At 37.0% G+C, this 26,552-nt stretch overlaps 1 protein-coding gene across 1 annotated transcript in view; it reads right to left on the reverse strand.

Annotated features, from left to right (window-relative positions):
- NEK7 (NIMA-related kinase 7) overlaps positions 1-26,552 on the reverse strand; it is a 124,382-nt gene that overhangs the window by 61,747 nt on the left and 36,083 nt on the right. Inside the window, exons 3-4 of the mRNA XM_006892097.1 lie at positions 8,167-8,229; positions 6,206-6,316 (exon numbers count right to left, since the gene is read on the reverse strand). Coding sequence (XP_006892159.1) covers positions 6,206-6,316; positions 8,167-8,229 — 174 coding nt within the window. The remainder of the gene's footprint in view (positions 1-6,205; positions 6,317-8,166; positions 8,230-26,552) is intronic.

The raw sequence follows: 26,552 nt of genomic DNA on the forward strand, positions 1-26,552 counted from the left end.
AGGAGAAGACCCTCTTAATTAATTTAACTTTAAATAAAGGCCTTTCCTCTAATTTCTCACTGTTTTTCCTTATTTCTTTGTTGCCACTATCTCACAGACATCTACTTGCCTATCATTTTATTATTTGCCTTCCTCACTTGAGTTGTTTGAATGGAATTATAAGCTGAACATGCAAACATGTTTGCGATAAAGGCGATTTGAAAAATGTTTAAATGACTATAGAAGAGATCCTGATGACAGAAAATGGTTTTGGACATAGAACTGGGACCAGTCTCTGAGAAAATGGGCTGAGAACTCAGGTGGACATAATTATCCTTCTTGTCCAAAAAGGAATATGGTGACAGAAAGGAAGGATAGAGGGACAGATATAAGTTGCCTTAACAGGACTGGCCATGGGAAAGTGAGGATGTTCCTAGGGTGTGACATTATTTGTGAACCTAAGAAAGAGTAGATTTTGCATAGAATGAGAATAAAATCTTAGTATCTTTCAAATATATTCTGCTCCTCCACTAACACCCAATCACTGAGCTGATTCTGACTCTTAGGTCTGAGTAAAATTGTCCTGTAAGGTTTGCTAACACTGACATCTTTATAGAAGTGAATCACCAGAACTGCTGGGAGATTCAACCTGTCGTCCTTTTGACTAGTAGCCAAGTGCTTACCCAGTACAGTATCATTTTCCAGGGACTGATCACCCTAATTATGTGAAACAAAGCCTTACCATCCTATATACTGGTCTATACATATATTTATATTTAAGTATACAAATAGTTACATTCAGAGATGGGTGTTATTAATTGCTGTTGAGGTGACTGCAACTCAATGTTGGGGACTTTCATTCTTATAGAGTTGAATACACCATTGCTTTTTCTTGGCCATAATCTTAATGGAGGGAGATTTTTCAGGCCTTTTCTTACACAGCAGCACCAGGTGAGTTTCAAGCCACACACCTTTTGTTGTTAGCTACCATCAAGTCAACTACCCTATTAACAGATCTAAACCTTGCCCTATCCTGCACCATTCCTTACAAATGCTGATGTGCTTGAGCCCATTGTTAAATTCATTGTGTCCGTCCATCTTGTAGAGGGTCTTCCTCGCTTTCACTGATTATTCTTTTACAACATGATTTTTTCCCCCAAGAATTAGCCTTTCCTGACAACCTGCCCAAAAGATGTAAGACGACATTTCACCGTCCTTGGCCCTAAAAACACCCTGGCTACAACTCCTCCAGGGTGCCTCTTAAAGAATATATAGATGGTATTGATGTAGTTAACATTTTCATCTGTTTATTCATGTATATATGTTCTTGGGACAACGAGACAGAAATACAACGAAAATAAAGCTGGGAAGGTTTTATGCATATGAAACTCAATGGTAGTTACTTGTGTAAGATGGAAGTGGGGGGAAAAAAGGGAAGAACTTTTACTACTTGAGAGAAGTAATATAAGAGGGCCTTTCATTTTATAATATAAAAGGAACATAAAACACTTAGCTCACCAAATCAAATGGAAAGATATGTACTATTCTTAGTGCCACAGTCCATAAGAAGATTAATTCAGTTTGAGGAAGGACTAAGACAGGTCTTTCAGATCAGTTTTTTCCAAGTTACCAAATTATTCTCTTTGAACACAATTTAAGTTCCCAGTGAAATCTAAAATATCATACTGCAAAAGACCAAAAGAACTATAACCAGGGTATTAAAAATATTCTTCCCAAGTGAACTGTTTGGTATGGAAATTGACAGAACTTTTTTCCAGGGTGCTGTGCTGAGATGGTTATAATGTCTACAGGTTTCACAACACAATTTCCAGAAGAGCTCCAAGAAGACTTGAAGAACCCAATTCAGAAGGTCCTACTGCTTTTGTAGGCAAACTGGTGAAGGCTGGGATCACTAATGGCTTACATAATGAACCTTATCAGAAAGGAAATAGGAATGATTAATAATTCTCTAAGAAGAGTCATAGGATTACAAAAGCCTATTATTTCAGAAGTGGATGGCCAATCCTTCTTCCCAGTCTGTCTTAATCTGGGAGATCAACTTTAGAACAACATCTGATAGATAAGCACTGTACCCAAAACCACACATGACAGACATACAAATATATACGTATCTAGAACAGCAACATGCAGAAGTATTTAGAACAACAACATACAGAAATTTGACAATTCAGCTTTGCTCTTCCACAACCCCCTTCACCTCCCACCCTGTAAGGCCCATAATTAACCACTAATATGATGGCTCAGATTCCAGTCACTCTTGTCCATAATCTATGTGTTCCCAGCAAATATGATCCTCCCGGCTCTGCAACTGGCAGGGTGGAGGGTCAGTGTAGAAGAGGAAAACCCGGGACAAGACTGACTGACACAGTGACTGTGGCAATGGGGTCAGGTGTGTCAGACACAATGAAGTTGGCTAGGACAGGGCAAGTTTCAGAGCCACTGTTCATCGAGTCATTATAGGTTGTAGCTGACCAGATGGCACATAACAACAACAACAAAGGAAGAATTACATCAGCTCAATAGAATAAGCACATTAAGGTCTATATAAGCCAAAAGACTGGTAATATCTCTTATTCAAAAAAGAATTCTCCATTAAGTAACTCTTTTTTATAATAAAACTAGTTGCCATCAAGTTGACTCTGACATAGCAATCTCCTATGTTAAAACAGAAGTGAACTCCACAGGGTTTTCACAGTTCTCTCACAAGGTGTCTCTAAATGGTTTAGAACCATTAACTTATCAGACAGTAGTTTGTCATGTAACCTAGAGATTTTTCACATTATAAACCCATGAGTTTTGAATGGACTCCAACTCATGGAAACTTGACAGAGCAAAGTTAAAAGTGCCCCACTGGGTTTTCAAGGCTGTCCTCTTTATAGAAGCAGACTGGCTACCACATTTGTTCCCAGAGAGCAGGCAATGAGTTTGAACTGCTGACCTTTTTTGATTAGCAGTCAGTGCTTGACCACTATGCTATCGAGGCTCCTCCTTTTATAATGGAGAAGTCATAGTATATCCCAAGGCTTTAATTCATAATTATAATCTTACAAGAGTAACACAAAGTTACTACTCATTACCAAGCATCAAATTCTGTGGTCCTGAATCTATCTTGCTATATCCACTGGGCCAAGTCAGAGAAAATTTCCTGGTAATATCAATTAATGGCAGGATGCATTTAGGTAATGGAGCTGAGTTTATCACCATCATAAATGTAAGATCACATTAAAAGTTTTCCTTCCTAAGAAATTTTAATCTGATGAAGAGGTGTTGCACGGCTGTTTTAGGCTCCCTAGTCTTTCATTTATGTCCTTAAGTTCTAAGAGGATAGGAATATTCCTCCAAAGTAAATGTTATTTGCTAAGGTATACCTTTGCAACTAACTACACTCAACAAGCTAAGTGTTCGGAATGAGAAAGAGAGAGAAGAACTCTGCACAAGAGCAAGACACTCCAGATGACAATAAAAATGCCCAGTCATCAACTTCTCAGTCAACGGTAAAACTTTGTAAGTAAAAATGTCCTCTTAATTCAGTCTATTTTCACCAAGCACTTTGGTTTCTCCTTTCTCCTAATATAGTAATTTAAAAAAGGTCTCATATCAAAAGATCTTGGCAAAGAATTGTGCATTAGGTGTTTTCTGCTAGAATGCTTTAAGTTTGCTTTTTTATCTCCTATCTTGACAAGTGGTTATTTTGCATTCTGTATTTGTGCTTCTTTCTAAAACCATGACTATAAGTGTTTATTGTTTCTTAATTGGCAAAGATGAATTTTATTGGTAGCTAGCTGTCTAAACTGGTGGTGGGAAGTCCCTAAAAGAGAAAATCAGATAATTAATTAGATGTGACTCACTGTGGCTATGAGACTTAGAGCACATAGTCAGTTTGATAGTATTCTGTGATAAAGAGAATTACCTTCCTTTTTTACATAGTGTTTTTATACTTAAGAGTCTCATAAATTATCCCCATCTTAGAGTTGAGGAAACTAAGTCTAAAATAAGTTTCAGTGACACAGAGTTTAAAGAACTGATACTGAATCCCTAAGTAATGCCAACGCTTTGAATCTGTCAACCCTTTGAACAGAGAATCTATGAGCCCTCTAAAATGGAATGTGAAACTGTGTACATCAACATTTTTTCAGGGAAGAAGGTTAAGTAAGGAGTTTCATTTAACTTTCAAAGAAGATTTGTGATAGAAAAATCCTCTAAGGGCCACTAAAGAGAAAAACACATGATGTTTGTACTAAATAATCCTATTATCTAAAATCCAGATCTGCCATTTACTAGTAATGTTATGTACCTTCTTTAATTGTCAAGCTGACCTCTCAGAATTGTCGGGAAAATTAAGTAAGACAGTACACATAAAACACCTAATACTGTTTTTAAAAATATTCTTCTAACAACTCTACACATCAGAGACTATAGCTTGTGCCTCAGATCTGTTCATTCATCTTACACAGCACTGGTTTAGATGGGCAGCTGAACAAAGACAATATATTCCAGCTAGATACATTAGATACCTGCAGTTATGTATCTATATGAGACTAAATTATAGTCAGTGGAATTAAGCTGAAAATGCTGTATGGCTGTACCTAGGAATGTGCCTTAAGAGACTGCTGGTAGGTACCTTTCGGCTCTTCATGCCTAGCAATGGTGATATGAGGTATTAAGAGATGGCTGGAAATGGGATGTAGCAGAGCCATTATATTACATCTTCTCTTTTATGTGACACTTTTATATGATAATAATAATATTACTGTTGCTGTTATTATATGCTGTTGTGTCAGACCTGATTCACAGTTGACCCTCTAGTGGGTTTTCAGAGGCAGTAAGTCTCACGGGAGGAGACTGTTCATCTTTTCCTACAGAGCAGTTGGTGTATTAGAACCACGTGCGCAGCATAGCTCCTTAGCACTAAGCCATCTGAGCGCAATAATATCAATAAAAACTAATAACAGTAATGATAATAATAATAATAATAACAAGGAAAAAGTTAAAGTCATTGTGATGGAGTTGGAAATGACTCATAACTGACTCTCAGTGAGTTTTCAGAAGCTGGAAATTACACAGGAGGAGATTGTCTATCTTCCTCTCACAGAGCAGATGGTGGATTAGAACCTCCGGTCTTTGGGTTGGCACAACTCCTTACTCACTAGCCAACAGAGCTCTCTTACTAACAGCAATAACTACTATAACTACTATTTATATCGCCTTAAACAATGTGCAAAAGGAGATCTGGTGGTATAGTAGTGCATTAAATAGTAAACTGCTAATGGAAAAGTCAAGGGTTTAGATCTACGAGACCTTCCAAGTGAGAAAGTTTGGTATTCTTCCTCATAAAGATTTATAGCCTTTGAAAGACAGATAGAGGGTTGTTATAAGTAAACAACATGACATGCTGTTCTAAACATAATTTTGTATTCACCAGAGCAGAATGAAGTACAGTCTATTATAATTTTAGTTTTAAAAAAACGTGGCACAGAGATATTAAGTAACTGGCCCAAAGACAAGTATTTTTTAAGCTATTATTTTGTATTTCTAAGACTTGCAACTAGACTTAAACTCAACTGTCATGTCCTTTAAAAAGAAAGTGAAGTAATTATTAAATAATCAAGATCTGATGCCTAAATTCTGAATGCAAAGCCTTTCTTTCCTGGTGGAAAACACCCCAAGAATCAGGCTGCTGAGAAGTGCTTTCAGCATTCTTTCTCCAGCCATCCAGGGGTCTGTGTTGACACAGGATCAAGACTGCTGGGCTTGAAGAAATCAAGCTGCAGAATTTTAGTTTATAGTGTCTTTTTCTTTTTTTTTTTTTAAAATTTTACTTTATTATTTTTCTGTAAGTGTACCGTCAAATCAGATCTGACTGGTACAGGAGGAGATTGTCCCTCCTTCCCCAGCAGAGCATCTGGTGGATTCGAACTGTGCGCCTCTGGGATTGTAGGTGCAGCTCCTTACCACTAGGCCACCAGAGCTCCCCTTATAGTGTCTTAGTCCACTTCCAAGTTATCTGGGGGATGTCTATACATATATAAATTGACTAGTTCACCAAATAAACAATCTTCATAGTTATTATCATAATCTATTATTTATTAAAAATATGTCACATGCCAAGCATTGTGTTGAAGGCTTTCAAGTACCTAAATTAACAGACAAATATACAATAAATTAAAACTTCAAGAAAATGGTGTCACATACACACACAACTAACCTTTATCATTCTGGATAGGTCACCAGCATCGGCTAATTCCAAAACTATGTTCAGTTCGTTATCTTCTATGAATGATGCATAATATTTAATTACATTTGGATGGTTCAGTTGCTGAGAAAAGAAACAAGTATCAGGAAGTGTTACTTAAATATACTTTAGAATAAATTTATTTACACTTTCTTTTTAGTTTATATAATTCTTAATATGCTAACATAATTTTCTTTAATCTGAATGAATTTTGAAATAAACATTATAATTACTGAAAGTGAAAATACTTATAAATTAATATTCTTTTAATGCTCTTTTTTACAAATTACAACAAATGGTGCATTAAAGCTTTTAAAACCACAACTGTGACTAACAAGTACAAAAGTGTATGTAAATGAGTGACAAAGTTAAATCATCAATTACTGAAAATTATATTCCTCAAAATGAGAACTCTCATTTCAGAGCACTCTCCATGATAAAATGTCCTTTTGCTCTCTCTTTGATATTAATGCTATATTATTACTTTATTACTATATTAACTTATTTATTATTGTATTAATACAGTAGTATCACTTCATCAAGTATTTGATCAATAAATAAACAGCAAATGGCATCTCCTGAACATTTCCTAAATAACATGCCTCTAGAAACTCTATGAACTTTGAAAAATGTTGATAGTTGTTGAGAGGCTTCAGGCCTTTTGTTCATAGAGTCACTACGAGTTGTACTCAACTCGAAGGCAATCAAGAACAACAACTACTTAAGATTACTGTACTTAAAGACTGCTTTTATAACAAATATTATAAATATATAGAAATTAGTAATTTAGGGTGATACATAAAATCCCTAACAAAACTTTATTCTTGTAAAAGTGTGTCGGTAACATTTAGTCCAATCTTTAAACAAGTTAACATAAGGCGAGCAGTGTACCAACATTATACAAGAATTATATCTAAAACCATTTCTTTTCCTCTCTTTCTACTAATATTATTAAACCTAAATGTTTTGTTATAAATATTGTTGACATAAGTATGTCAACAATAAAAATACATATTTTAAAGACACACAGTGTATATTTGTGTATTTATAGTACTAGGACTATAAAGTATTAAAGTATACACATTTAAAAAAAACTGGTTCATCTTTCATAATTACTGGAGTAGTCAGAAGGTGTAACTCCTTTCCCTTACACTTATCTTTTTAGATAAATATGATTCATTTTAAGCACTCACACAAATGGCATATAAGTTGAAAATGTAACATAAACCACTACATTTCTCCCAAATGACAAGGCAAGTCACTATAAAAGCAGCAGTATAGAGAAAATGGAACTTTCACTTATACTCACTGAGGGCATGAGAAATAAAAAATTAATTTTACCTTTCCTAAACGGGACAAAAAGAGTCAGGTATATTATCAAAACATATGAGCATTTTCTATCACTACCTTCTCAGTGTATCACACACTGAAATAAAACTAATATGGGTTTATAATATATAACCTTTACAAGGTTCATGCACTAGAACTGTATATAATGTCCAGCTGCATAATCAAGGAAAAAAAAATTTATGCTTTAAATATATTAAGTCTATTTTCTCTGTTACTACTTTGGACAAACAAAAAACCCAAGCCCAAGTAACAGGCTGATCCTCCACAAATGGTCCAACTAAATTATTTGAAATTGAACTAAAAAAAAGTAGCCACAACCTGCAACTACAATTCCAGAGGCGCACGGTTCGAATCCACCAGATGTTCTGCCGGGGAAGGAGAGACAATCTCCTCCTGTACCAGTCAGATCTGATTTGACGGTACACTCACACAAAAATTTAAAAAAAAAAAAAAAAGTAGCCACAATACTTGAAATAAGGATAGTATACATTTCAGCAATCTTCTTTTAAGTGTGACATTTTAATAAATTCTTTTTAGCAAAATATCAGAATATGTTAAAAATATTTAACAGTTTGTTCATTTACCTTAAGAAGATCTATTTCTTTGATGCAATCAGCACGTGCTTTCGCATCCATTAAATCAAATATCTGAAAAACAGAATTAAGAAGTGTATAATTAATACAATAATCATCTAAAGTTCAAGCTAGCATATAAACTGATGATAATATTCTATATACAGCTGTAGAGATCTCTAGTGGTACAGTCGGTAGGGAGACACAATGCTAACACAAGAGCTCTGCCTCCCTAACTGTTTGAATCCATCAGGAGCTCTTTGAGAGTGAGATGGGGAAGCTCCTTCCATGTGATTTATAGCCTAGAAAGCCCACTGGAGGGTCAGCTCTGAGTCAGTTACCACTTGATGGTTATGAGCTTGAATTTGGAGTTTATATATAACTATACTGCCAAGAAAACAAATAGGTCTTAGGGTGAAACGAAGTCTCTCTCCTTGGATGCTAGGATTTTGAAGCTCCGCCTCACTGACTTTGGGCATGTGGCCAGGAGAGATCAGTCCTTGGAGAAAGACATCATGCTCGGAAGGGTGGAGGGATAGTGCAGGACAGGATGACCCCAGATGAGATGGACTGATACAGTGTCTGGAGCAATGGGGGTTGGTGTGTCAGAATTAGTGAGACTGGCTCAGGACCGGGAAGGGTTCAGAGCTGCTGTACATAGGGTCGCTATGCATCGCAGGCAACTTAACCAACAACATTCTAAGACAGGTTTGGAAGCAAGAGTGACATCCACTTCCTAAACAACATGCCTCTGGAAACTCTATGAACTTTGATAAATGTTGATAGTTATAGAGGCGCTTCGGGCCTTTTGTTCATTGGGTCGCTATGAGTCGTGCTCAACTCAAAGGCAATCGACAACAACAACAACATACGCCTAATGGGGAGCTATGGTGACTTAGTACAATGTAAGAAATTATGCAGCCAACACAAAAGTGCAGGAGAAAGCTAGGCAATTCCCTCCCATGAGATCTGCTGCCTCTGACAAACTGCTGGAGAGTCAGCTACAGGTCGGCTCTGTCTCAACACTACACAACAACTAGTTTACAACAGTAGCTTTGCTGGTAAAAGCAGGTGGTATGAATTCACTAAGTCACTCTGGGGCAGAAAGATGTGCAATTGCCTCCCGTGTGACTTACAGCTTCGGAAAACTTGCGGGAGGATCAGCTATGAGTGAGTTTCAATTTAATAGCATATAACAACATCAATAACATATATAAACTAAGAAATCCTTCTGATCAGCTTTTGAGAAATGTGGAAAACTACAGGTATTCTATCTCATGCTATCAAGAAAGCTTTCATTTTTTCTTCCAAAGGCAGTTAGTATTAAAAACTAAGAAATAAAATAGTTAAGATATGGACACTCAAACAAAAAAAAAAGATATTGACACTCAAATGGAAAATAATAAAGGTGTGCTTACTGAAATAAAAAAAAAAATCCTAACAGTTAATGTATTGGAAAAGAAATTGACTACATTATACAAATTACATTATTTATAATTTAATCCCTATGAAGATGGTAATATTAGTGTTCCCACTTTACAGATGAAGAAATGTGGGTTATGATTTTTAAGCAGCTGACACAAAAGGTCACACTGCTAATTAATGAAGTGGTCAGAATTCACTCTCGAGTTTTCCAGCTAGAACATAAGCTCTAAACTACTAAGGTATAAAATCTCTACTTAAATCATGTTTTAAAGGTCTAAAAAGCACACATTCTTTAAGGAGGTGCATCACATTAAGGGACTAATAGAAAGAGAGTGAAAAAAATCTCACTTTAAAATTATAAAACATCTAGCACATAAACATCTACCTGTGGCATTAAAATTTATATGTGTGTATAATTCTTACACAGGTAGAAGAATCTGTAAAATGTACAAAGTATATGTACGATATTAAAATTTTATGGAAGTAAATGACTGCAAGATTTGGTAAAAACTCTCAATTTTTTTCCTCTTTGGCTCTAAATGTAGGAGTGTGTATTTGAATAATAGTTGGTTAATGAGTCTTCCTTATAGGTGTATGAATATTATCCTATTAATCATAATATTATCCTATTAATCATAATGTACATCAGGATAGAACTTGAAATTGACTTTTTGACTATGAATTCAAAACCCCTCTTCCTCTGTTTTTCTTTTGCTGCATAATATACCATGTAATTATTTGATTCTAAGTGGCCAAAGCTGGTCCATCTCATCTTATTATGCCTAGTATGTTGATGTTCACACGTTCCGTTTTATTTTTAACAAGTTCCAAGTTTCCAACATTCAAGCAACCTACATTCCATATTCCAAGGTGTGTCTGTATCAGGCCATAATAGTCTTTCCAATTACTTACTATGCATCTCAGAGTTGGACAATGAATAAGAATGACAGAAAAATAATTGAAACCCTTAAGCTGTGGTCTTGGAGGAGAGCACTGAACATCCCATGGACAGCCAAGAGAACAAATACGTCTTGGGGTGGGTGCTCCTGGAATGTTCTTTGGAGGCAAGAATGATAAGGCTTTGCCTCACATACTTTGGATATGTTATTAGGAGAAAGGGGTTATTCCTTAGAGAGGGACATGATGCCGGGAAGAGTGGAGGAGAGGAAGACCCTCAATGAGGAGGACTGACATGGTGACTGCTACAATGGGTTCTTGTGTGTCAAGTAGTGTGACGATGGCAAGAACAGAACAGGGTTCTGATCATGTGTTCATAGGGTCGCTATGAGTCGTACTTGACTCGATGGCGCCTAACAACATTTTAGGTATTACGGAAGCATCTGAGATTCTTAAAAATCTAACTCAGATCACAACAAATTAACATTTACAACCATGTCTCCCTGAGCAGATGGCCAGTGAGTAAATCACAAAGAAAGGAACTGTGCAACTTGACAGGAATAATGTGTTCCATTACTTTTTTTAAGCAAGAAAGGAATTGGCAAACACCTACCATGGAGCTCTGGTGTCCTAGGGGGTAAAGAGTTGCACTGCTAATTCAAAAGCAGGCAGTTCTAATTCTCTAGCTTTTCTATGAGACAAAAACAGACACATATTTTCCTGTGTAATTTACAGCTTCAGAAAACCTGCACAAGAGTTAGCTGTGAGTACATTACAACACAACAACAGCAAGAAGTTAGTTGGGTTTGAGTTGTACCAAGGGGCACTGACATCTTTTCATATGTTGCTTTACTTTCTACCACAATCACATATAATATATAATATGGTTTCAATTTAGACATGAGAATGGAGAAGTTAAATAACAAGATTATAGCTTTAAACAAAAAAGAACAGACTTATAAATCAATTAAAAAATTAGCAAAAGACTTAGTAAGGACGACATTCAGATGGCCAAGAGACATATGAAGAAATGCTGAAAATCACTGGCAATAGGAGAGATGAATTTCAAAACCACAATAAGGTACTGTCTCACCTCAGTAGCAGTGGTAAAGTTTAACAGGACAGTTAAAGCACACGAAATGTTGGAGAGGATGTGGAGAGATTGGAACTTTCGTGTATTACTGGTGGGTTAAAACATGGCACAACCACTCTGGAAGGCAGTTCGGCATCTTCTCAAAAAGCTGAACAAAAAAATCCCTAGGATATACCCCAAGGAAGTCAGAACTGAGATACACTTGGAGTTATTTACACCCACAATAGCAGGAAAATGGAAAGAACCCAAATATCAACAAACAAACGGGTTGGAAAATTGTGTTATGTCCATATAATGGAATACTACGCAGCACTAAGGGAATAGTGATTTCATAAAATACTATATAACATGGGAGAGTCTAGAGAGCATTATGCCAAATTAACTAACTCAGTCTCTTAAGGACAAACACTGTGTTAAGACCATTATTGTAAACATAGATGGGTAACTTATTAAGAATGGATAAAAAGTCCAAAAGGGGAAAGGAAAGGGGTGTAAGAGCTAGAGGGTGGGGAGGCAGAGAAATCACTAGGATAACAGGGTTTGGTGGGCAGAGGTAGTGGTAGTGAAAGAATTAACGCTTCAGTAGGGACCAGAAAAGAGAAAATAATTGAAGGCATAATAGGTCAATGCTGTATGTGTATATGAATGACTCTGCTATTACTTGCTATGCATAACAAAGCTGGATAATGACTAGGGATGACAGAAAGAGAACTGATATCTTTGAGCTGTAGTGCTGGAAAAGAGTACTGAATATGCCATGGACCGCTAGGAGAACAAACAGGATTGTTCTAGAGATGGTGAAACCAGGCTGCTCTTTGGAGGCAAGGATTCTGAAACTTCATCTGACCTACTTTGGACATATTGCAAGATAGGATCAGTCCTTGGAGACGGATGTCATGCTTGGGAGGGTGAAGGGACAGCACAAGAGAGGAAGAACCTTGATGAAATGGACAGACTCAGTGACTGAGGAAATGGGGGTAGGTATGTCAGAGACAGTAAGATTGGCCCAAGACAGATCAGGATTTAGGGCTGTCGTACACAGGGTTGATATGATTGCAGGCGACTCGACAATACATAACAACATATGAATGACCATAAGAAACACAATGTGAAGCAATGTGTGAAACACAATGTACATGAATGAAACACAAAGTATAAGATTTCTGTATGCAAACCACTACAAAGGTTTTTGGGTTTTTTTTTTTTAAGAAGTTTTTAACTTTCAAAGTGTGTGTGAGCGAGTGTGTGTACACGTTTATCTGTTTATGTGATTGACTGCCTTAAAAGCTACTGGAGGGCCAGCAATGGGTTGATTCTGATTCAATGAAACATACAAATAAAATAACCTGTAATTATCAATACTATATTTTCTAATTTTTAGTGTGAAACAGCTAAACACTAAATAGTATTATGGTTTCCAAAATAAGACATTCAAATATTAGAGAAATAGAAATATTATTAAATGAACCACATAAAAAAAGGAATCTTATCTCGCTTAATGGTTTACAAAAAGAGTAGTAAATTAAAAAGTACTAAAGTTTCTCCTACTTCACTTGAATGGCAGAAAGTACATGTGTTGTGTGCATTAGAAATAATAACATCTCTTTTTCTCCATTAGTAATTATTCTAACACCTAAGCCAAATAAGCATTTATTAATAATAACCAGGATTTTGGAAAATGAATGGAAAAAAGGAGGCAGGAGAAGAGGGAAGAAAGGGCTATGCATATCAAATCACTGTGACAAACTTGACAGAAGGCATCTATATCTTTGCAACCATCAAACACACACACATACACACACCCCATATATAGAAATTTTTGTGATGTGATTATAAATCTGATATAAACTGGCATCAATAGGAATGGTATACAAACAATCATTAGCCCTAAAGCATTAACAGTAAAACACTACTTACTGGAAGAAGGGAAAAAAGCATATATATTCTAGTCTACTCCAACAGCAACCAGTTTACCTCCACATATAAATTATTAATACCAGCAGTCTGATCCAGGGTGTAGGCAAGCTTAAATTGTTCACGTTCATAATTTCCTACTGCCCTACTGTTCATAAAAATATGTTGCATATCAACTCTTATTAGATCTTACTGTAGATAAAAGCAAGTGTGCAGTCCACAAAATTTACCTAGTACTACTTATGAACAAAATACAGAAAACTAGGAAGAAGGATATAAGAGCTTCAAGGAAGGTGAAGCACAGATCATCAAAGGGCCTCCAAAACTGTATTTATGCAAATCTGAAAACCTTATATACTCCAGAAAGATTTCTAGAAAAAATAAAGTTTATAACTTAAAGGAGTACACATCACATTTAACAATTTCCCATACAGAAGCCCTTCTCAAATGGTACTAGAACATGATACTGTGCTATGTCAATTAAAAAAAAAACCCACAAACTAGAAACTAAAAAAAGAAAAAAAAAGTCATAGATATGGAACACATACAAAAAACTGTTTTGCTTAAACAAAATAAAAATTACAAGCAAGAACTGATCCTTTCACAAGCACTGATGCTATCAGCATTCTCAGGAAATGTAGGTTACGAGGAACTTGGGATGTCTCAGACATGCTGACAAGAAAAAAAAAAATTAAATACTTCAGACCTTGTAGGAAAACCGAAAAGCCTTTCTTGAGGAGATAAGGTAAAGGTCCTTTTTTATACTAATGAATAAAACTAGGGGAAAAGTTGGGCAATCTCCTTCAGGGTGATTTTTAGTCTGTAAAGAACCATTGGAGGGTCAGCAATGAGGCAGTTCTAACTCAACAGCAATAAATTTGAAAGATTAAAATGAAGAAAATCACAAACATAAAGAGAGGTTTAAATGTAATCTCCTCTAGAATAGAAAACACATAAAGAGATGAAAATTAGTGAGAAGCAACTAATACATACATAAGACCTTCAAGAAATCATCATTGGACACAAAATTCCAAACTAGAAATAGACCACAGAAACAAACAAAAAAAAGCACAAAATTATTTTAGGTGAAAGTTTTAAAATGGTGATTTTTTATTCAACAATTCATAACCCTTTTGTTTTATAACATTTACAACTGCAAAAAACAAGGCCCAAGGAATTGAGGGGATACTAATTGACATATTTCAACAAACAGATGCTGACGGCCAACTGACTGGAAGAAATCTGTATTTATTCCCATTCCAAAAAAGTGACTCAACAGAGTGTGGAAATTCTTGAACAATATCACTAACATCACAAATAAGCAAAATTCTACTGAAGATTATAAAAACTGCTTCAAGATAAAGTCTTCTGGATGACTGAGGAAATCAGAGGCTTCTTGCATTTGGATTTTTTTTTTATTTGTTTTGTTTTTCCGAATTGAACCTGGGTAGAAACCTGGCTGGATGTTTACTAACTAGGGAATTGTGTCTTGTTAATCTGCTTAGGGACGAATGAAGTGAACCTGTAATTGCATTGTGTGATATTCTTTGCCTCCTCCACTCTCTGATTTCCCTAATAAACCCCAGAACTGTGACAAAAGTTTGTGAGTCAATGAATATTGGACCCAAATGTTTGACAGAAAGAGGTGCAGGAGCATGGAGGGTGGCATGTCTGAATGAGTTGTTTGTTGCTATGGATATTACTGATGCGGGCTTGTCTTTTATGAAATAAGTGAAAGTCCGACTCTGCCACCCCACAAGGCATTAGCTCCTTTCACAAAAGGACTGCCAGAATGTTCCTCAGGATCAAGGATGGCCACACTTCACCTCTAACAGTCTGGATATTGTATCTGGAAGGACTTGTTGAGTGTCACAAGACAAAATCTTCACTAAGGTGGACTGACACAATGGTTACCAAACACAGCAACAAGTATAAAGGTGGCTCAGAAATACAATGGTGTCTAACAACACACAGAATTAAACCCTGATCCACATTCACTTAGAACACACAATAGAACTGGAATTTCAGAAATAGCTTCCTTCTCTTTCTTATTTTCTCTTATCCAATAAGGTAAGATAAAAAATAAACACTGAACTTTCAGATTATGCCTTTCTCTGATGTAGATTTATGGTTCAAAACTCATTATCTTATGTGCAAGAAAAAAAGCAACACAGGCATAGAGGAAGGAAACCGAGAGGGAATTTAGATCTTGTGAAAATATATTTTTTACAGTATCTATAAGTAAGTCTAGAAGGTATCTTTTTCAAAGTTACTTCTAAGTTTTAAAAGTCATTTGAGACTTGACAGGGACAAAGTTCTTTTCCTGTGGTTAAACAAGGACTAGATGATAGATTCTTGATATTCCGTAAATAATTTTTAAGTTTTTCTCTGTAATTTTTTTCTGTTAATCAAAAACTGTGCCAAACTTACCCATGACAATGAGAATGGAGAGACTAACAGAAGATATACATAAGAGGAAAAGTAATCACGCTAGTACAACAAAACTACTGTCAGAAGTGAGGGAGGTGGGGAAGGTACCCTCCAACTATAGTATGTAAAGTCAAAAACAGCTCATAGCTGACCCTCCAGTGGGTTTTCAGAGGCTGAAAACTGCAAGAGAGGAGACTACCCATATAGGAGTTTTGATGGCCTAGTTGGTAAGGAGTTGCCCTGCCAACACAAAGGCACAAGGTCCAAAGACAGAAGAAAGATGGGCAATATTGTTCCATGTAATTTACTGCCCCTGAAATTTGCTAGAAGGTCAACTATGCATTGGTTCCAACAGGACAGTACATAACAACAGCAACAACATGTGTGTGTGTGTGTGTGTGTGTGTGTGTGTGTATCAGCAGATATATAGGACATACACACACATACATTGAGATTGTTAATAGCTTTAGTTTGCTTGACTTCACAATCAACACTCTTTATACCAATAGCCAGAAAATCGAAAGATGAATTGCATTGGAAAAAAGTTTGCTGTCAGGGATATCTCCAGAGTACTAAAGAGCAACAATATCAGTCTGGAGATTAAGGTGCACCTGATCCAGGCCATGGTCTTTGCAATTACGTGCTATTCATCAGAAAGCTGGACAAAGACTAGGGATGATCGAAGAAGAAATGATGCCTTTGAGCAGTGGTGCTGGAGAATACTGACTATACCGTGGACTGTTAAGAGAACAGGTTTGTCCTGGAGAGAGTGAATGCAGGCTGCTTCTTGGAAGCAAGAATTTTGAAGCTCTGTCTGACATACTCTGGGCATGTTGCAAGGAGGGACCAGTCCTCGGAGAGTGACATTATGCTTGGGAGGGCGGAGGGACCATACAGGAGGGGAAGACCCTAATGTGATGGATGGAATCAGTGACTCAAGTAATGGGGATATGTGTGTTGGAGACAGCAAGGTTAGCTCAGGATAGAGAGTTTAGGTTGCTATGAGTTGCAGGTGACTCAACGGCACATAACAGCATACATATAGACACACACAGGTATACACAGAAACACACACACTTACAAAAAGGGCATTAGACAAACCAGGTATATTTCACTTTAAATAAGCTCTTAAATATATGGAAATCTTAACCAAATATCATCTGTATCTCACTAGCTTATGGAGTCTGATTTAAAAAAAAATAATAACAGTAGCTTGTCCCTAAATTCAATAATAGTCTGCCTTCCAGGTGATAGGACCTCAGCCCTGGTCTCACTCTCTAGGTAAGGCTCTTTTATGCTATTGTTCTTGTCCATCTCATTGCCTCAGCCTCTTATTTCAGGTGCTATAATGATGCTTTTCTTTCTCCCTCTATATAAACTGCCCAATGGCTTCAACTGAATATTTCCTGAACTTTCTTGGGGGTAGTGTTAAGTGTAAACTATCTCCTCTACAAAAGGAAGTATTTCTGCTATCCAACTTGAAAATTTCTTAGCTAATTGGTAGGTAGGTACAGGATTTTCTTTCCAGAGCTCACCTTAATTGACAGGAGGCGGGAGGGTGAAGGGACGCTCCACAGCAGAAGGCTGTGCCCTCTACAGACTTAAATCTTAATCACCAAACAAAATAAATCTCCAGATCATTACAATTTCTACTCTCAGTTCTTTCCTTCCTAAATGTAAGACTGTTGTTATTTTATTGGAGAGTAAATAGTGGGGTAGTTATCTAATTTCTGTCCAATTTCCTCATAGCCTAGTAAATCAGCATGTTTAAACTGCAAACAAAAAGACAGGTATCAAATTCTTTCTCAAGGGTTCCTTAAGGCCCTGATAAATGGCTGCATGGAACCTGAAATGTGTTTGTGCAAGTAATTACGCAAAGATTATTCTGAAAACAAAAACATTGCTTCAAAAGAGGTATCTTTTCTGTGTGATAGTTTAGCAATATTTTGGAATCTATATTTGAACCAGTAAGCTCTGCTCCGCAGGTTTTGTTTAATTTGGGTACATTTTCATAGACTGGTAAATGCCATTATATACTATATACATAGTCAAATCCCTTTCAAGGAAGTAACATGCATTCAGTATGTTTACTCCCCTGTCCAAAACAAATAAAATAACAAAACTGTATGTACATGAACAGAATTGAATACATTCCTTCTTAAAGTCTTTTACAATGTAAACTCACGGCACTATGTACTTTCAAGGTAACCTTTCAATAGCAAATCATGAGAGCAGGCTTCAGAGGAGCCTCTGTGTGGTGTTGAACCTGCACCACTAATAAAATAACAACTAACAACCAGTGAACCAGACGAGGTGTGAGGCAAAGTATGTAAGAGCCTTGAAAACTTAAGCAAAGGAATCCAAGGCTCTCACTCAACATTTAGAGGGAGACAAATGTATCCTAAAAGTAACAGTTGAACTCAACCAAAGTACTCAAGAAGGAGTCCAGGAAAGTTGAGAATATTAACCATCCATGAGACAAATTTTTGATGTTGTCAACTTGATTCTGATTCATATTGACCTCATGTAACAGAACAGAAATATCTTGATGAGTTTCCTGTGCTGTAATCTTTATGGGAGCTGAGGCCAAGTCAGAACAGATGGTTGGATTCAAAGCCTCAATCTTTCCATTAGCACCTGAGGCCTAAAGTATATGCCATAAAGGCTCCTTATATGAAACCTGGAAGGAATATTTTATTTGTCCTCTTTGCCTTCTCTCACTACCTTTCCCTTTTTGTTTTTTCTTTCTGAAGGTTTCTAAGGATGAAATTCTGAGATTAAATAATTAAAAAAGACTTGAGCGGCCTAGTTCTTAGGGAGTTGTGTTGCAAAGGCAATACTTCTCTAATGGTTCAAATTCACCAGTGGATTCACATGAGAAATGCTGGCAATCTCCTCTCCTGTGATTTAAAACCTCTGAAAATACACGGGAGGGTCAGCTATGAGTTCACTCCCACTCAAAAGCAATGAGAGTTATTTGATAAATAGAACTGAGCTTTGTCTTTTTCATTATTCTAAATCCTGAAATGATAAAGAAGGAGGCCAAGAAGCGTTCATAATGCTGAATTATACCTGAACCCTGTGATTCTGGAAAAAAGGAGTGGTTAAAGAAATCCCCACTCTCTGTGTTCCACAAATAGCCTACTATAAATAATCACTCTTCTATGATTTGGATAAGACTCAATGATGCCCCGTTTATCTCTGGCAAGGCCAGGCAAAGAACTTACAAAGCCAAATTTCTTGTCCCGACTGGTTAATTAGAACAAAATGCTTGTTAACCAAACATTGGATAAGGTTTCTCCTTCATCCAAGGCTCGGGACTTGCCCTCTACCTGAGCCAATATATAGCCTCTGCTTTAGGGACTTGGATAAAATAGGCTGGATTCAGCACAGTGTTTGATTTACTATCTGATCACAAAATTCTATCATTCCACTGTTTCACACTTGGTACTTTATGTCTTGTTAACTCTTCTTCATAAAAGAAAAATCCTTTTATGCCTAACTCTCAAGACACATGCCAACTGTATGGTCAGAGTTGCCTCCCCACTGCAATAGCGCACACCCTTTGCAATAATCTTCTTTAATAAACTCTCTCCTTACTTGAGCACTCTGGTGCAATAGTTTGTAGGGAACTGCAGTGCTGCTAATCAAAAGGCTGCACCTCCTGGTGCTTCAAATCCACCAAGAAAAAGGGGCAGTCTCCTTTTGTGCAATTTACAGCTTCAGAAACCCCAGTGGAGGGTCAGCTATGAGTTGGTTCAACCTGGCAGCAATGCATTTGAGTTCTTACTAAAACTGGCTTTACCTGCGTGTATGCAGGTTACACATATGACTAGGAGACAGAGTATAAGATTTGTTTCAAGGTAATGGCTCACACAGTTATACAGGCTAGTGCAAGCATATGTGTGAGTCAACACCAGGCTGGAGGCTTCTCCTGATTCATACAGCTGCTGGGACTGATAAATCAACCCAAGACTTTCAGGTGCTAGATCACAGACTGTTGAGGATGACAAATCCCAGACTGGTGGGTTAGATAGCACGCCACTGGCTCATAGGTGTTAGAAGTGGCCAAATCTCAAAACTACTAGGTAATATGGTGGAAGGGAGATGTATGATTATGCAAAATATATATGACATTAAAAAACTGGAATAATAGGTGCATTACAAAGTGGACTAGGGAAGGGTAAAGGGAGAGGGAGGGAGGAAATGTGCAATAATGAATGGATGAAAACACCACCTTTCTGTATACCACAATAACTATGTTGAAAAATACTACATAACTTGAGAGGGACTAGAGAGCATCATACTGAATGAACTAACTCAGTCACATCAGGACAAATACTGCATTATTGTAAAAATAAAAGGATAACTAGTAAAACAAGTATGGGGACCCAAAGGGGTATAAGGTGTGAGCATAGTGGTTAAGAATGAGTAAGGACAAAACCACAGGGTTGCACGATCTGGTGGGTGAAGAGAGGGGGTGAAGGAAATGGGAAAAACCCAGCAGGGACATGGAAAGGTAGGATAATGATGGGCAAGGTGTAATGGTGATTAATTTTATAAAACATAAAGAATGGGAGTGTTTGTTTGAAAAACAATGTGATTGAAGAATAGTGTGAAACACAATGTATACAAACTTAGTAAGCAAACAAATATAAAATAAAATTTAAAAAAACCCAATAGATTGCTCTTTCAGCTTCACTCTAAAATAAAATCCTTCAGTTTGGGAAAAACAAAACAAAACACACACACCAGAGTTTAAAAAAAAGAAAAGTTGACAAAAATACCTAAAACTGGCGATCAGTTGATGATTAACTGGATACAGTATCTGGAACAAGCAAAAGCTAACAGGTTTTGCCCCCAGATGCACGCATATTAGATGCAGGCAGGACATATGTCCGAGGAAGCTCCCCTTGCAAGTGACTGGCTGATGAGATCAGGTCACACCCCGGAAGTGACTATGTTAGATCCCAAAATGGAGGATAACTACACAGTGCTCAATAACACCACCACATAACTGTCAGTCTACTAGAATTATGGCCTACCTCCACTGACACATCACTTTAAACATCATTTTTTTTTTTTAAATTTGGTAGGTCCACCACGGACCTCAAAATGGATTTTCTAATCTTCCATCTCTCAACTCTTGACTATCTGTAGGAAAACAGCAACTGCCTTCCCTTTGTTGTTGTGTACCAGAGTCAGAACCAACCCAGAGATGACCCACCAGTGGGTTTTCAGAGGCAGTTACTCGCACGGGAGGAGGCTGCCCATCCTTCTCTGGCGGAGGAGCTGGTGACCTAGAACCATGTGCCCTCGGGATTGCAGTGCAGTTTGTAACTAGGCAACCAGAGCTTCTTTTCTTCCTTTCAGTCTACTGTATGTGGATTAAATAAGTCTATTTTAATAATCATTCATCTATTAAAAACTTACAGCATTGTTATTCATCATATATAAGAATCTAAAAGAAGTCTCTGGATGGTGCAGATAGCATGCTTGACTGCAAATCAAAGGTTGGAGGTTTAAGTGCACCTCTCTTGGAAGAGTGTAGAGGGGTGGAAAGTCTTTCACAAAAGAAAGGTTTGGTAGTTTACTTCCAAAAAATAAGCCACTGACAATTCCATGGTAAATCCTACTCTACAGCACAGAGTAGCATGAGCAGGAATGAACTCAATGGTAACAGAGTGTAACAATCTATATACAATGGATCCTTACCCCCAACTATCTACTCTTCTCAACTGGTTTCAGTGTTCTCTCCCCACAACTAGCTCTCACATTCATACTCACTGTTACAAGTCAATTCTAATTCATATAAATTCTGCAGGATAGAGCAGAACAGTTCCACACATTTTTCAAGACTGTAATCTTTACAAAAGTAGACTATAACATCTTTCTCCCCCCTCACGGTGCTGCTAAGTTTGAACCACAGACCTCTCAGTTAGAAGCCCAGTGCTTAATCACTGTGCTACCAGGGCTCCATTCACTCACATTCAAGCTTTAAAGTCCCTTCTAGCATACTAACCATTCCTATCCACTCTGCAAACTTCTATTTAAATGTGGAATCAATGCTACAGAGTTTAACTCGTAATTGTTCTAGATAGACTCTTTCCCCTGAAGGGTAGGGATAACACTGCTGGTTTCTTTTTATTTCCCTCAGTGCTCAGAGGTTCATAGTAGAAATTCAATACCTTTTAAAATATTCATCAAAAAGTTCTTTTATAAGAGAATTATCATTGTAAAAGTTGTAAGTATTGTAAGGACTGTTATCCACATCCTATATAGTTTCCATCAGCTATAAGTGGTCTACCAGAAGAGAGAAGACTGCATCTCTAACAAGCTCTGGGTGGGAAAGTAAACTGATGTAACATTTGCAAAGCCACTTAACATTGGTCTGCAGTACTGATTATTTGTACCCAGTAATTTCCATTCCCAGGCATACATAACAGAAAATCTTGCATGTTCACACCAAGACTAACTTGTAAACATATCACAGAAGTATTACTGGTAAGAATAAGCAACTCTCTAACAACTTAAAAAAGCAAGCAATACTTTATGACAGTGAAAAGATCTATAGCTACTAAGGAAATAAATGGCGCAGTACATGTTGCAAAAAGGGACCAGCCCTTGGAGAGGGACATCATGCTTGGGAGGGTGGAGGGAAGTGCAAGAGAGGAAGACCCTCGGTGAGATAGAGTGACTCAGTCACTGGGGTAATGGGGATAGGCGTGTTGGAGACAATAAGATTGGCAAGGGATAGAGCAAGGTTTAGGGCTGTTGTGCACAGGGTTGCTATCAGTCACAAGCAACTCGACGGCACATAACAACAACAACATCATCACTAAATAAAGGCAACACATGGAGGGATGCACAAGAGATACAGCCAACAAAGATAAACATTCCTACCTACATGCAGACAAAAAGAGTAACTAAAGCACTATGTGCACCCACACGGACAGACTGTGCAAACATGATGCTAAGTATAACAACCAAGTTGCAGAAATATAATTCCTTTATTAAAAAAAGGCTAAAAATGCAAAAGCAACAGTTTTTAAAGACATTCCCATAGACTGAAGGAACCTAAAAAGAAATGACATTCACAAAATTTAGGACATGGTTATCTCTAGAGGCAGGCAGGGCAGAGAAGAGTCCCTGTGAACAATGGATCTGAACATTGCCCTATTCTGTGGTTAAGAGGAAGTGGAACAGAAGTAAAAAGATGACAGAAAATTCAGGATTGAAGAATAAAAGTGATTCAAGGATCATACACATATAATATGAGAAGGTTAAGTTAGAAGCTAATTTAGCTAATTATTTTTATCTACTTCACTTTTGTACTGGGGTAAAACATACAATAAAACATTCGCCAATTTAACAATTTATGATTTCTACCTGTGTAATTTTGTGATACTGATTACATTCTTCAAGTTGAACCTGTTTTCTTTTTTTCTTCTCCTAAAATTTTATTTTGATGCTGTGTTGTTAACATACCAATGCAACAGCTTGTACATGTACAATTGAGTGACAGTGGAGGCATTCCTGCAGGTCTGCAACCAACTTCACCTTTGTTTCCTGAACTCTTTCATACTCATTAACATGAATGCACTGTGCACTAAAGTTACTAATAAATCTTGTCTGTTGCAGTTGGCAATCTGATCTCATTCAGCTATTCTTTAAAGAGTATAATGCTCAGGGCAGGGTTTGGTTTTTTTTTTTTCACTAGTGAAGAAAAACTACTGTTTGATTTTTATTAGAATTTCAGGAGATATGTTTGCTTTAAAGATTATCTCATGGGAATAGATTCAAGGATTCATCAGTGCATGGCTCCAGACATTCCAGAGAATTTGAAACGCCATTTTACACTTTCCCCCTTTTGATAAATATCAGCTATTAGAATCTATTCTACTAAGATATATCTTGAATTAGCTACTAAAAGATGGAGGTTAAAAATGTCTCAAACGTTCAATCTGCTGTACCACTCCATCATTCGCAACATTAACTGTTCCTCTTCCATTCTGTTTCCTCACTCTCATTTATGTCTTCTGGGTTCTTTGTATTGCTTGAAGATCTCACAGAAACTCAAAACCCATCAAGGAAATGGCTCACATGACTAGGAGTGATGTAGGCCAGTGTTGAAGAGCTGGGTGAGGGATGGGCCACGATCCATCCTAAAGCTGGATGCTGTGCCCCAGGTGACCTAATGTCTCCTGAAGACCAAGCACTGAGCTTCAAAGTGCCACTAGGGAGCCCTGATGCTTTAGTTGTGAGATGTTGTGCTGCCAACCCAAAGGGAAGCAGTTTGAATCCACCAGCTACTCCAACAGAAAAACACTGGCAATCTCCTCCCTTCTGGCACCTAACTGCCTCTGAAAACCTGCTGAAGATCAGCTATGGGTCAATTCCCAAATACGATAAACAACAACAGTAGGGTAGGGTTTGAATTCTACCCTCATCCTATCTCCTTAAAACATTGCATACGTTTTCACAAAATGAGAGGCTATGGATGGAAGAGCCACATTCATTCATTGTACCACAATATCCTCTTAAGACTATCTTTGATTAAAATGTTCACTAATTATTTACTGGTAGTCAGTAACCTTCAAGTTTTTCTTGTTTTGTGGCAAATGAGGCAGTTGTTAATGGAGGAAATTTGCTACACATCCCATAACATTTCTCTATTCCTGAATCATCATCTTCTTTTGCTCCAGGTAAGTAGAGACTACTTTTAAAACCCCAAATAGCATTAAGCCAACTACAATGGAGAGCATAATGCTGAGTGAATTAACTCAAATACTGCAAAACACCATCACTATAAAATTAGTATAACTAGTAAAACATGTATGGAGATCCAAGACAGGGATGAGTGGAACAAGGAGGTGAGGATGAGTAAGAGGAAGATCACAGGTTTGCAGAACTTGGGGATTTGAGAGAGGGAGTAAAGGAAATAGGAAAGACCAGGTGGAGACCTGAAAAGACAGGGAAATGGTGGGCATAGTCCAATGGTGATTAATGTTTTGAAACAAAATGAATGGGAATGACTATATGTAACAATGTGAATGAAGAACAGTGTGTGAAACACAAGGTATACAAACTTTGTAAGCAAAACAACATAAATTTTAAAAAACCAAACCCAACTAGAAGGTAGAAGAGAAGCACTAAATGAGGTGTGTGGTTATACAAAGCAGTCTCAGTAGCTACTGGTTTTTCCATTGATCACGGTAAACATATTGCATAACTAATGCCACTTTGGGTTTTTTTACAGGTATACAATTTATTGACAGTAATTACAGTAACTTAACTGGCTGTGAAACTCTATCTTCAATGTGATTTTTATCATTGGTGACTCTACTTCTCTTATTCCTTTCTTCCCCTGGTAACCACCACTAAGCTTTGGTCTCTATATATTTGGCCTTTGCTACTCATTTAGTAAAGTCATACAGCATTTGGCTTTTGTGATTACCTCATTTCACTCAGTTTAATTTCTTCAAGATCCCTATGTTATCAACACCCTATTTCGTCTTCTGAGGACTTTACTGTATATAAAAACTATATTTTGCTTATTCATTTATCTTTTTAAGAGCATTCAATTCATTTCTACCATTTAGTCTGTGAATACTATGGCCATGGAAACTGGTGTACAAGTCTCTGAAGGTCTGCTTAGTCTTTTGGGTTGCTGCAAGACATGTTAGTTATGTTTTGTTTTGTTTTGTTTTCTGAGGAACAACCACATTGCTTCCCACAATTTACATTCTCATAAGTAGTAGGTAAGGATTCCAATTTGCCCACATCTTCACCATTTGTTGCTTTCTGTCCTGCTTGAAATCTTAGCCACCCTAAGAGGGAGTGAAATTTGATCTCATTATGGTCTTAATTTGCCTCTCTCTCATGGAAATTGATGCTGAAGATACTTTCATTTGGTTGTCATTTGAATATCCTCTTTTGTGAAATATCAATTCAAGTCCTTTGCTTATTTTATGACAGGTTTATTTCATTTTTCTCTGTTAAATTGCAGAAGGTTTGTATCTATTTTGGCTACTGCATTCTTGTCAGATAATATGAGAAGATATTTTCTCATCTGGTAGTTTGTTCTTACATGAGACTATCTATCTATCTATCTATCTATCTATCTATCTATCTATCTATCTATCTATCATCCATTGTCTTTTTCTCTTTATGCTTTTATTACCGTATCATTCAGTGCTGAAACTAAGGCCTGATAGGACTGTTTTTGCTTATTCAACAAATGGTTTCAATTTGCACATTTAGGTCCTTAATTTTTTATTGTTTGAGGCTATATTTTGAGGCATGGATCATGTTTTATTTTCCTACATATGAAAATACAATTCTCCCAATACAATTCATAGAAGAGACTCTTCAACCTCATCAAATGGACTTTTGAAAAAAAAATCAGTTGACTAGATGTATGACAGTTTATTGCTGAACTCTTAGTTCTATTTCATTTGTCTTTTTGTTTCTCTACATACCACCTGAATTTCAGAATCATCTCAGGAACAGGTTTGAAGCCTTGAACACTAATGAGTGAAGACCAAATGAGTTGTGGGAGGATGTCAAAGATATCATTCAGGAAGAGTGTAAATGGTCATTACAAAGACAGAAGAGAAAGAAAAGACCAAAATGGATG

Source organism: Elephantulus edwardii, unplaced genomic scaffold (genome assembly GCF_000299155.1).
Source record: "Elephantulus edwardii isolate Elephantulus edwardi_28Jun2011 unplaced genomic scaffold, EleEdw1.0 scaffold00110, whole genome shotgun sequence".
NCBI lineage: Eukaryota > Metazoa > Chordata > Mammalia > Macroscelidea > Macroscelididae > Elephantulus > Elephantulus edwardii.